Source organism: Scyliorhinus torazame, chromosome 16, assembly GCF_047496885.1.
Source record: "Scyliorhinus torazame isolate Kashiwa2021f chromosome 16, sScyTor2.1, whole genome shotgun sequence".
In the NCBI taxonomy this organism is placed as follows: domain Eukaryota; kingdom Metazoa; phylum Chordata; class Chondrichthyes; order Carcharhiniformes; family Scyliorhinidae; genus Scyliorhinus; species Scyliorhinus torazame.
The window spans coordinates 186721503-186734085 of NC_092722.1; the positions used below are offsets into that span (position 1 = coordinate 186721503).

The 12583-nt window shown below is 45.5% G+C and overlaps 1 protein-coding gene across 6 annotated transcripts in view; it reads right to left on the reverse strand.

Annotated features, from left to right (window-relative positions):
• The window catches only part of LOC140393304 (CREB3 regulatory factor-like), a 134844-nt gene that overhangs the window by 35625 nt on the left and 86636 nt on the right, over positions 1 to 12583 (reverse strand). For 5 of the 6 annotated variants that reach the window (XM_072479611.1, XM_072479613.1, XM_072479612.1 and 2 more), the window contains 2 exons: positions 11980 to 12105; positions 8278 to 9298 (listed from right to left, as the gene is read on the reverse strand). In XM_072479611.1, coding sequence (XP_072335712.1) covers positions 8278 to 9298; positions 11980 to 12105 — 1147 coding nt within the window. The remainder of the gene's footprint in view (positions 1 to 8277; positions 9299 to 11979; positions 12106 to 12583) is intronic. The other variant, XM_072479615.1, reaches the window with a different exon arrangement.

Sequence of the window (12583 nt, forward strand, 5' to 3'; positions counted from 1 at the left end):
CAAAAGGTTTGTGTGAAGATATCACCTCAAGTTATTCTGATGCTTCCAAACGCATTGTTACAAGGAAATTTTCAGATGGAACAAGTGGTATTGCTTCTTTGAGAGGAGCTGACAAATTTAGGATAGAAGTTCTATATCAACTCTATGACTGCTTGATAATCCAGTTACGCAAGACGATTGACCCATATGAGCAGATTGCAAAAAGGTTCAAGTTCCTCTCAGAATTGGTGAACAATTCTGAAATTGATGAGGACAGTATTAAACTTATAATATCGTATTACTAAGATGATACTGACCACAAATTAGTAAACGAGTGTCATCAGTTCAAAGAATATTTGCACCTTAGGAAATCCCAAACACAGAAGAAAACACAGCATCTAAAATGCAATGCGCAGAAGTTCTTCAGCTTATTTGTGAGTAACACCTAATTGAAGTGTTCCCCAATATTACTACTGCGCTTAAGCTGTACTTGACAATGCCTATCACACGCTGTGAAGCAGAAAGGAATTTTTCAAAGCTATCCTTGATAAAGAACAAATTTCGGTCTACCATGACTGAAGAGCACTGAAATTCTTTATGCATATTGTCTCTAGAAAATGACATTGCAAGGAAGCTCTCATATGACAAAACTGTACGTGAATATGTTGCTAGAAAAAACAGAAAAAAAGAGTATTTTGTAAAATGTGCTTCATGTAGTATGTATTCTCATAGGTGTCTAAAATAAAAGATTATATTGACTGTGGTCTTTTCTATGTTTTATTTCATCATTCTATGATGCATCATGCATGTATATAACATTTCCCTATTTTTCATCCCCCCATAACTCAAAAACTATAAGGCATAGGAAATCTTTATTCACACCAGTGACTTTGACATGTGAGATAATCCAGTACAGCAATTTTAATCAAAATCTGAGATGTAGTGGTTAAATTTTTAAAAAATTTGTGGTGATCTGTCGTGGAACAACCCCATTGACGAAGATAACAGTGGTTACCCAGACCTCGTTGCTGGTTGCGAAGGGGTCCCCCCATAACAGTTCAAGCTTCAGGGCCCCAAAAATGTAGGTCCGCCACTGGGCCACATTCCGTACAGAGCAAACCAGCACTCAGGAGGGGAAAAAAGGTCCAAGGTCAACTAACTCATCAACACTTTTAGCATAATGAAATGCTCCAAAGCACAAATCAGAAAAACTATTAATTGGGTGCCAAAGGCTGATCGCAGATAACTTCCAATTTGTAGGTTTTGAAGAGGCTTTTTGAAAATAAAGAATGAGAGACAGAGTGTACGCAAGACTCAAAACTCACCCAAGAGAGAGAATGTACGAGAGAGAGCGCGAGGAACATGGGCACAGCGAGTTACGGAGAGGGTTTTACAGTGCAAGGTGAAATGAGGACCAATGAAATAGGAATGGGAATGAAAGAATGCAACATAATGGTGAGTTGGAACAAAGGAGGTTTCAGAGGCAGTGAGGGGCAGGGCATTGAAAGAATGTCATCAGGAGACTTTTGAGATGTGTTGACGATAGGGAGGAATTGAAGTTTGGCAAGGATAGGAGGGATAGGAGAAACAAGACAAATTGAACAGTGAAGATTGGACACGTTGGGATTTGTGACAAATGGAAGATGTCAAGAGAGGTCTTGCGGTTAGTCCAAGCAAGGCCCAGCAAGGACGAGACACGGACAAAAGTGCACTAGTGCCCGAGGATCAAACCTGGGAATTTATCGTACAGAGTACATTTATTCAGAGGCAGTAGAACAGTTCTGGTATAATTGGAGGTCATAGGCACTCAAATGTAACAGGCCAGATAAGCAATGATGGTCTGGAAGAGGACATTTGTTCTAATTAGACAGCATTGATTAAAATCCCCAAATAGATTAAAGGATGTTTTCTATTGAGGTTTACTCACTGCCCATAAAGCCAGAGGGCTTTTCCATACAAGTAGATCAGACTTTCATACCCAACATTTCTTTTCACTTTAAAACTCTGGGGCGGGATTCTTCCACGTCGTCGGAAACACCGTCGCGTTTCACGACGGCGTGAACTGACCGCTGGGAGTACCGATTCTTGCCCCTACAGGGGGCCAGCACGGCGCTGGAGCGGTTCACGCCGCTCCAGCCTCCCATCCTGGGCATGCGCGGTGGCCTCCTTCAATGCGCCGGCCCTGACACAACATGGCACAGGAGTTCAGGGGCCGGCCCGGAAGAAAATAGGCCTGGGGAGCGAGAGGCCGGCCCGCCGATCGGTGGGCCCCGATCACGGGCCAGGCCCCATTGGAGGCCCTGGGGTCAGAGGCCCCCCACAGGCTGCCCCCTGACCCTGCGCCAGAGTTCCCGCCCCAGGTGTGGGCGGGGTCGGCGGGACTCTGCCTTTTTAGAGCGGCTGATCGGCCCATTCGGGCCGGAGAATCGGCAGACCAGCCGCGTACAGCAGCCCGCGACCGGCGTCGCGCCAAACTCGCCAGCACCAATGGCGCGGATTCTCCGCTCCGCGGGGAAATCGCTTGCCGGCATCAGGGCGGCGTGGCCCGGTTGTGGGGATTCTCCGGCCCGGCCCCGGGCTGGGAGAATCTCGCCCTCTATATTGCTTATTTTGTGCACAATTATTGGGCAAGAAAAGCCCAGGGTCCATCTATTTAATCTTCTACCATCCTGGTAGCTCCATTATACAATTGGCAGCAAACAGGTTCTCTTAATGATCTATGGTTGTACTGTTGTATTAGAAATAGGTGTAGATTATTTTCGCCATAGGATTTACCTTTGACCTGTCTTGGTAGCCACAGTATTAATATGGCTGGTTCAATTCAGTGATGTGGCTGCCGACTTACTGGCCCTCAGCTTGATGATGGATCACCATCATAAATTGGATGCAGACCCTGGCAACTGCTGGCAATATGCCTCCCAGGTTCTGCCGCTAACCAAAATATAGTCACTCCCACACCTTTGGCTCCGACTGTGAAGCTTCTACAGCCTCCGCTGAATTCAGTGCCATTGGTCTAAAGGATCTTTTTCCTCCCAAACATACTTCACATGTGCAAGAGATTATATCTAAATTATTTACCAAAGAGGGTAGCACGGTGGCTTAGTGGTTAGCACTGCTGCCTCATGGCACCGAGGACTGGGTTCGATCCCGGCCCCAGGTCACTGTCCGTGTGGAGTTTACACATTGCACCTCACAACCCAAAAAGATGTGAAGGGTAGGTGAGCTGGCCACGTTAAATTGCCCCTTGCCCCATAATTGGCGAGAAAACAAAAATTGGGTACTCCAAATTTATAAGAAAATTTAAAATAAAAATTTTACCAAAAAAGTGAAAAAAGGTTATTACCATCAAGCCTTTTCACCCTCTGTTCCGTCTCCTGGATATCAATTTTCTCCCCTTATGACATCCCTTATGGAATCACTGTTCCATATGACTTTACTGGCCTCTCTCAGATTCCACACTGATAAAAACATAGAAATAGGATCAGGAGGAGACCTTTCAGCCATTTCAGCTTGCTCCGCCATTCATTGGGATCATGGCTGACTATCCAATTGTCTAATCCCACCTTCCCCCACATATCCTTGCCACAAGTGCTATATCTAACTGCTTCTTCAAAACATACAATGTTTGCCTCAACTACTCAGTGGTAACTAGTTCCACAGGCTCCCCAATCTCTGGGTGAAGAAATTTCTTCTCCTATCTGTCCTAAATGGTCTACCATGTATCCTCAGACTGTGACCCCTGGTTCTGGACACACCCACAAACGGGAACATCCTTCCTGCATCTACCAAGTCCAGCCCTGTTACAATTTTATAGGTTTCTTCTGAACTTCGGGGCAGCACGATAGCATTGTGGTTAGCACATTTGTTTCACAGCTCCAGGGTCCCAAGTTCGATTCCGGCTTGGGTCACTGTCTGTGCGGAGTCTGCACATCCTCCCCGTGTGTGCGTGGGTTTCCTCCGGGTGCTCCGGTTTCCTCCCCCAGTCCAAAGATGTGCAGATTAGGTGGATTGGCCATGATAAATTGCCCTTAGTGTCCAAAATTGCCCTTGGTGTTGGGTGGAGTTACTGGGTTATGGGGATAGGGTGGAGGTGTTGACCTTGGGTAGGGTGCTCTTTCCAAGAGCTGGTGCAGTCTCGATGGGCCGAATGGCCTCCATCTGCACTGTAAATTCTATGTTAATCCAGCAAATACAAATCCTAACCAATTCAATTTCTCCTCATGCGCCCATTCTGCCATCTCAGGAATCAGTCTGGTCAACCTTCGCTGCACTCCTTCTAGAGCAAGAATATCCTTCCAAACTGCACCCAATATCCCAGGTGTGGCCTCACCAAGGCCTTGTATAATTTCAGCAAGATATTCCTGCTTCTGTACTTGAATCCTCTCGCTACGGATTTGGATTTGTTTATTGTCATGTGTACCGAGGCACAGCGAAAATTATTTTTCTGCATGCAGCTCAAACAGATTATTTAATACATAAAAATAAAATAAAATACATAATAGGGCAACACAAGGTACACAATGTAGACACCGGCATTGGTTGGAGCTTGGAGCTTACAGGAGTGTAGTATTAATCAGGTCAGTCCATAAGAAGGTTGTTTAGGAGTCTGGTTACAGCGGGGAGGAAGCTATTTTTGAATCTATTTGTGCGTGTTCTCAGACTTTTGTACCTCTGGCCCAATGGAAGAGTGAGTAAGCCAGGTGGGAGGGGGTCTTTGGTTATGCGGTCTGCTTTCCCAAGGCAGCGGGAGGTGTAGAAACCAAGCGCCTTCTTTACCGCCTGCTGCACCTGCATGCTTACCTTCAGCGACTGGTGTACGAGGACCAGTCTCAGTGCACATTCCCCTCTCCTAATTTCTGGCCATTCCAGATAATATTCTGCCTTCACATTTTTGCTACCAAAGTGGATAATCTCTCATTAATCCAACTTACACTGCATCCGCCATTCATTGGCCCACTCACTCAACCTGTCCAAATCACACTGAAGGATCTCTGCATCCCTCTCTCAGCTCACCCTCCCACCCAACATTGTGTCATCTGCAAATTTGGAGATATTATTTAGTTCCCTCATCTAAATCATTGATCTATATTGTGAATAGCTGGGGTCCCAGCACTGATCACTGCGCTACCCCACTAGTCATTGTCTGCCATTTGGAAAAAGACCAGTTTATTCCTACTTTTTGTTTCCTGTCTGCCAACCAGTTTTCTGTCCATCTCAATACACGATCCCTAATCCTGTGTGCTTTAATTTTACATGCTAAATCCTTATGTGGGACTTTGTCAAAAGCCTTCTGAAAGTCCAAGTAAACCACATCCACTGGCTCCCCCTCGTCAACTCTGCTAGTTACATCCTCAAAGAATTTGAGTAGGTTTGTCAAGCATGATTTCCCCTTCATAAATTCATGCTGACTTTGTCTGATCCTGCCATTGTTTTGTAAACGCTCTGAAGTCTCTGGTAACGGATTCTAGAATTTTTCCGACTACCCATATCAGGCTTGCTGGTCTATAATTCCCAGTTTTCTCTCTACCTCCTTTTTTAAATGGTGGAGTTACATTAGCTACTCTCTAATCTGCAGGAACAGTTACAGAGTCTATAGAATCCTGGAAGATGACCACCAATGCATCCATTATTTCTAAAGCCACTTCCTCTCTGGGATGTGGATTCAGGCCCTGGGGATTTATCAGCCTTCAATCCCATCCATTTCCCCAACACCATTTCTCTACTGATATTGATCACCTTCAGTTCCTCCCTCTTACTAAACCTTACTAAACCAACTTTTCTGGTATCTTACGCGTGTCCTCATTTTTGAAGACAGAACCAAAGTATGTATTTAGTTGCTCAGCCATTTCTTTATCCTCATTATAAATTCTCTTATATAAATTCTCTTATTTCTGCCTGTAAGGGACCTACATTTATTTACATCAACCTTTTTCTCTTCACGTACCTATAGAAACATTTTACAGTCAGTTTGTATGTTCCCTGCAACTTACTCTCGTACTCTATCTTCCCCTTCTTGATTAATCCTTTGGTCCTTCTTTGCTGAATTCTAAAGTGCTGCCAATCCTCCGACCAGTTGTTTTTCTTGGCCAATTTGTATGCTTCTTTCTTGGATCGAATACTATCTCTAATTTCCTTTGTCAGCCATGGATTGGCCAACTTTCCCGTTTTACTTTTGTGCCAGGCAGGAATAATTGTTGCAGCTTCCCCCATGTGCTCCTTGAATGTTTGTCATTGCCTATCCACTGTCATCCCTTTAAGTAATGTTCCCCAATCGATCAGAGTCAACTCACCCCTCATATCATCGTAGTTCCCTTTATTGATGTTCCCAGCTCTACCCATACAGATTTCACAATGTCAGGGCTAATATCCTTCCTTAATATTGCGTAAATTTCTTATTTAACCAGCAATGAAACTCCAACGTCTTTTCCGTTTTTGTCTTGTCCTTCCTAAATACTGAATACCCTTGCAGCGATGTCTCCGTAATCCCGATTATATCATACCTGTTTACATCTATTTGAACGATTATTTCATCTGCTTTATTGAGAATGTTCCGTATGTAAAGGCACAAAGTATGCATAGGTTCCCAATCCCCCTGCCCTTTTAGTTTAAACCTTCTCCAGCCACTTGAGCAAATACTCCTCCTAGGACATCAGTCCCGGTCCTGTGCAGGTATAACCCGTAGAAGTTTGTACTGGTCCCACCTCTCAGCAACGTACCTATCTGAAATATCCTGCTATTTCTACTCTGACGAGCAGGTGGCAGAGATCACTACCTTTGAGATGTCTGACTTCTCAACTTTCTTTGAGGACATCATCCCTTTTGTTTTCGATATAACGTTTGTACCGGTGTGTACCACAACCACTGGTTGTTCACCCTCCCCCTCCAGAATGTCTTGTAACAGCTTGACGCTAGCACCAGGGAGGCAACACACCATCCTGGAGTCTCATTTGCGACCAACATCCATCTATTCCCCTTAAACTTCCACTGTAACTATTCCATTCCCACACTCTTTACTCCTCCCCTCTGCAGCAGAACCAACCATGGCGCAACTAATTTGGCTGTTGCTGCTTTCCCCGGAGAGGTTGTTCCCCTCCACAGCATCCAAAGCGAATGAACTTTAAGAGGAGTCCCAGCCAAGCTGGAATATGTTTTCGCCCAACCATCTGCATATGTACATGTTATCCAACGTTAATCCGCTAACTGGATCTGCATCTTATCCGCCACCTTAATCATTTGCTCCCTTCAGCAACTTGTTAAGACTCCTTCGACAGCAGCTTCCAAACCGGCAACTTCGAATAATAATGATCTTTATTACTGTCACAAGTAGGCTTACATTGACACTGCAATGAGGTTACTGTGAAAAGGCCCTAGTCGCCACACTCCGGCACCTGTTCGGGTACACAGAGGGAGAATTCAGACTGTCCAATTCACCTAACAGCAAGTCTTTCGGGACTTGTGGGAGGAAGCCGGAGCACCCGGAGGAAACCCACGCAGACACGGGGAGAACGTGCAGACTCCGCACAGACAGTGACCCAAGCCGGGAATTGAACCTGTGATGCCATAATGCTATCCACTGTGCTGCCATGCTGCCGTTCTACCACCTAGAAAGACAGCGGCAGCAGACAGATGGGAACTCCCCAAGCCACACAACCACCCTGACTTGGAACTATGTCGCGGTTCCTTCACAGTTACCGGCTCAAAATCCTGAAGCCCCCTTGCCAACAGCACTACGGGTGTACCACAACACAAGGACGGAGGAAGGTGGCTCATCACCACCTTCTCAAGGGCAATAAGAGATGGACAATGAATGCTGGTTTACACCAGTGACATCCACATTTCATGAATGAAAAGAACACTTGAGAAGAGACCAGTGGATAGCGATCAGGGGCAACAACCATAGCCTCTTTGCAAACAGTTTAGACCATTGGACTGTGCTTGATGTGACAGTTTCCTAGTGTGCTGCTTGACAAAGGTTTATATTAATCTCTACAGGAATCTCCACACGACTTAAACTCCAATCAAGAAACAAACAATGATAGGCATTTTTTAAAAATCACTCAGCCAAGCATTCAAAGAAATCTAAGTTCTGGAATGACCTCCGTAAACCTCTCACGCCCAAGACATCCCTTAGCATTTTCCTCTTTGGCCAAGCTTTAGCAAGCCATTTTAACATCTTGCTTGGTGCCAATTTTTTGTCTGATTACTGTCCTGAAAAGCAGCTTGGGATGCTTTGCTGTGTTAAAGGGGCAATTTTAATGCAATTCGTTAAAAGAGAATAAAATGCACGCTCAGGCTTACCTGCTTCAGAAAGATAATCACTGAAGTAGTCCTTATCGTCATCGTCATCTTCTTCCTCATCGTCTTCATTTTCACTGTCATCCTGCTCACTGTCAGAGCCATTCTCCGGCTCCAGTCTCTCTTCACTCGACTGCAATCCCAGACTGTCGGCGCTGAAGAGAGAGTAGTTGTGCTCCTGGTTCTTGAGTTCAACTCCAGCCTCCGGGCTTTCTCCCCCACTTTCCTGCCTAGCAGGCCAGATGGGGAATGTGGTTAGGTGGCTGCAGACCTGACCATCTCCCTTCTTGAAGTCGCCTTTCTCCCCACCCGTGTCCCCCAGCTCGGTGGCTGTAGATCGCTTGTGATGCTTCCAAGGACTCGATCCTGTCCTGTTATGAACTGCTCCTTCTTCTGGGTCGGACATAGAGCATACATGGGCTCTGGAATTGCTATTTTTGTCGCTGAGGTTGTGGTTTCCAGATTTCAACGGTACCTCAGTATTTCTGGGGCCTCCTGCAGTGATGGAGGGTTTACTGTTTTTCGGATGACTTTGGTGGTCCTCCCCTTTCTGAAGGAAAACAGTACTCTCTGACTGGAAGTCAGGATCTATTAAAGGATCCATGCAGTTGCCTTTTTTAGGGGTCTCTGTGGCTCTGGAGACACCGTCAGGCTTGGTGGAGAATGGGGAGGCCTCCTTCACAGGCCGAAGGAGACACCAGGAATCGACAACAAGCTGCGAGTCGTCAGCATTCAGCTCGGCTAGTGTTGGCGTTTGAGATATCTCGGCTTCGTTTTGATAAGGACTTGTATGCTCGTCCAAACCCAACAAGTCCAACTCCTTATCACTCCAAATATCAGTTTTGGTGTACTTAGTAAAGTCTTCTAAAGCCGATATATCCCACCGCTCACATCTGTTGCTGTCAGATGGTTCGTCGTCCACCAGATCACTCAATAGCTCGATATTCTCCTTCACTGGGCTCCTGTACGAATTCAGACTTGGCAGGTCATTTCTGGAGCTTTGTGTGTGGGCTAGACGACGTTCCTAGAATTGATAAAAGAAGGTGGCACAATTAATATTGCGCCCATCGTCTTGCCTCTTAAACCATTCCCCGCCCCTCCTACCCCGAACGCAACAGTTATGCCCAATGTCACCGGGCAGAGGCTAGCCATCTCCACATTTGGCCAGGGAGAAGGGTCATTGTAGCCTAGCTCGACCGAGAGAGAATTGCAGGAATTTACAAATTTGTCTGCTTGAGCGCAGTTGTGCTTTGCCCTGACGTTGGAGACAGAGGGGTGGAGAAAATAAGTTCTATAAAAACCGAAAAGGTGTTCAGAAGCACAAACACACAACTTTTAAGCAGGGTGACCCACCTTGTGGAGTCACAGGCATTGACCCATACCCTACGTGATAGCACAGGGAAAACTGCCCAAAGTGAAATAAGTTATAAATTTCCAGTTCTTCAATTTCTAAGTAAATGTTAAGTGGTTTCCTTGTAGCATTCCTTTTAATAATCACCAGGGTCAGAGCGAGATGGTTTTAACATGGCGAAATTTTCAAACACAGTGTCTGGAATTTTCATTCCTACCATCGACACGGGCGAGACGGAAAATTCGGAGAGGCAGCCGAGAATTCATCGATTTTGTTTGGGAATTGTCGGTGCCGCCCCCAGCAAGTCCGAATCACAGATGGACAAGAGAACATACAGAAATATAATACAGGACGAGGCCTTTTGGCCCTTCGCGCCCCTGTTATCGCGGTGAAAACAATTGCCAATTAGTTCCAATCCCCTCCCCAACTCTGTCCATAAATGCTCTGTAAATGTTGTTTTCTCTTCAGGGTAGTTATCAAATTCCCTTTTGAAAGTTGCTTTTGGATCTGCTTAAAGCCCTTTTCAGGCCGCACACTCCAGATCGCAAAAAAACCCGCTGTGCAAATTTTTATTTCCTTTATGCCATCACCTCTTGTGCAAATTCCAAGCAAATGCTAAGAAAATGAGAAACTTAAACCAGGCAATATTTTTCTGAAGGAGCAGGATCACCTGGCGAGATGATTTAAAGATGTGTCTTTATTTAATTGGGGAAGGCCCAACACAGCAGGTCGAAAGAAAAGAAGAAAACAGAGAAAGGGAAGAAGAAGTGAAAGAAGCTCAGGAGCTTCAGAAAAAAAAACAGGCCGACGACCATTTTGTACATCTAAATATTAAAGTTCCTCCCCACCCCCCTCCCCCATTGGTGCAAATTATTTCTGTCACTTAAAGGCCATCAGCAAGTTGTGGCAATAATTGCCTCTATTGGTTGAAAAGGTGTACTGCAATATTTAAAATATATCCCACAGGTTCAGGATTTTGGCGATAGAAATATAAAAATGAAACCTAGCACTTCAGATCTTTGGCGGTGGCACGGTGGCGCAGTGGGTTAGCCTCTGCTGCCTACGGCGCTGAGGATCCGGGTTCGAATCCCGGCTCACTGTCCGTGTGGAGTTTGCACATTCGCCCCGTATCTGCGTGGGTTTCGCCCCCACAACCCAAAGATGTGCAGGGTAGGTGGACTGCCCCTTAATTGGAAAAAATAATAATTGGGTACTCCAAATTAAAAACAAATTCAGCTCGTTGAGAGGTGGGAGGGAATGGGGAGCGTAAAACGGGCCGCTCGTTGCGGAGGGGCTGTGGAGATAGCAGGTAGTTCACCTAGTACGCTCCCCACCAGATATTCAGTTCCACTGGGCTCATTGGCAGTTGAATATTCAGCTGAGAGAGTGACAGGGATCCAGAAGCTGAGAAAATGAAGAGGTGCAGCCGTTTCCATTTTTTCTTGATGATAACATTAGTGGATCCAGACGGCATTACGGAGGGGGGTTCTGCAGGCATGTGCCACTTTTGGTGAAGACCGTACCAGTGGAGCTCTGGTTGGTTGTACGCTGTTGGCAGCTGAGGACCAGGTCAAATCCGGGAAGGAGGGGAGCTAAAATTCTTAGCGCGGAAGGTAGAGTTCTGAAAGACTTTTGTGACCGAGATAGAGGAGATATGGACTGCCCAGCTAATTTGTAAGATCCTCGTTTAATCTGCCATTTGAGGTGTAATGCATTGTTTATAACTCAAACACAAATTGTCAATGCTCAGCTCGTGTTGATTCCAGGTCGGAGAGTATAGGGGACTCGCTGCTTCCGACTATTGCACAGTAAAAATTATATAGGGGCTTTTCGCAGTAACTTAATTGAAGCCTACTTGTGACAATAAGTAACTATTATTATTTTACACTACGGAAGGTTGTGGCTTCACTCTTTCAGTAAATAGCTGGGATTTTGGATTTCTTCTTTTTTTAAAAAAAAAAAAGAAGAAGTTACTGGTCTCAAGGTCATAATAACTGCCTGATAGGGCGCAAGCAACAGATTCGATCGTAACTTGAAGGGAAAAAAAGGGAATTATACATTTACATGAAAAGGAGAAAGGGAATTATGGGGAAAGAATGGGGTGGGGGTAGTGGGATTAATAGGGTAGTTCTACTGAAGGCCTAACACAGACACCAAGAGCCAAATAACCTCCGCCTATGCTAGGAGATTTCAGGCACAGGTTACTTGTACGGTATATTTGCAGTAGCGCAGGTGTTAATCAGATGGCAATGCCAAGGCTAACTGGGGCAGCAGGGCAAATAACCCTAATCAACGTCAATCGCCAACTTCAACCTAAAAAAGGATTTACAACTGCATTGTTGCCCTCCCCACACCTGTTCATACAGAAAGCCAGAGTCTGGACTACTGTCTGGGCTGGCGACGGTCTGGTCCAAGGATGAGTAGAGGCAGCAGCTTCGAAAAGCGTCTCCGAACGCAGGTTCCATCCCACTAACATTGGGCTGGGGGGGTGGGGGTGGGGGTGGGGGGAGAAAAAAAATATTAAAGTGAATAGAGATCAAAACAAGACTTTTGTTTATTATTTTTAAAAAAAAAATAAAACAGATTACAATATCAGTTCTAATGAAATGAAATGAAATGAAAATCTCTTATTGTCCCAAGTAGGCTTCAATGAAGTTACTGTGAAAAGCCCTTAGTCACCACATTCCGGCGCCTGTTCGGGGAGGCTGGTACGGGAATTGAACCGTGCTGCTGGCCTGCCTTGGTCTGCTTTCAAAGCCAGTGATTTAGCGGTGTGCTATAGTGATTGAGACAACCATGGATGACCAGAATCACCTACTTGTCAATCCCTGGCCTCACAGAACACGGATTTGCTTTTCAAATCCAGGCAGGGTTAAAGCAATGTGGCCACACCCTGGCAGTACTTAAAGGGTAGCTCCCAACAGATTAGCTCTTTGCTGGCTCTTACAGGAGATCTTC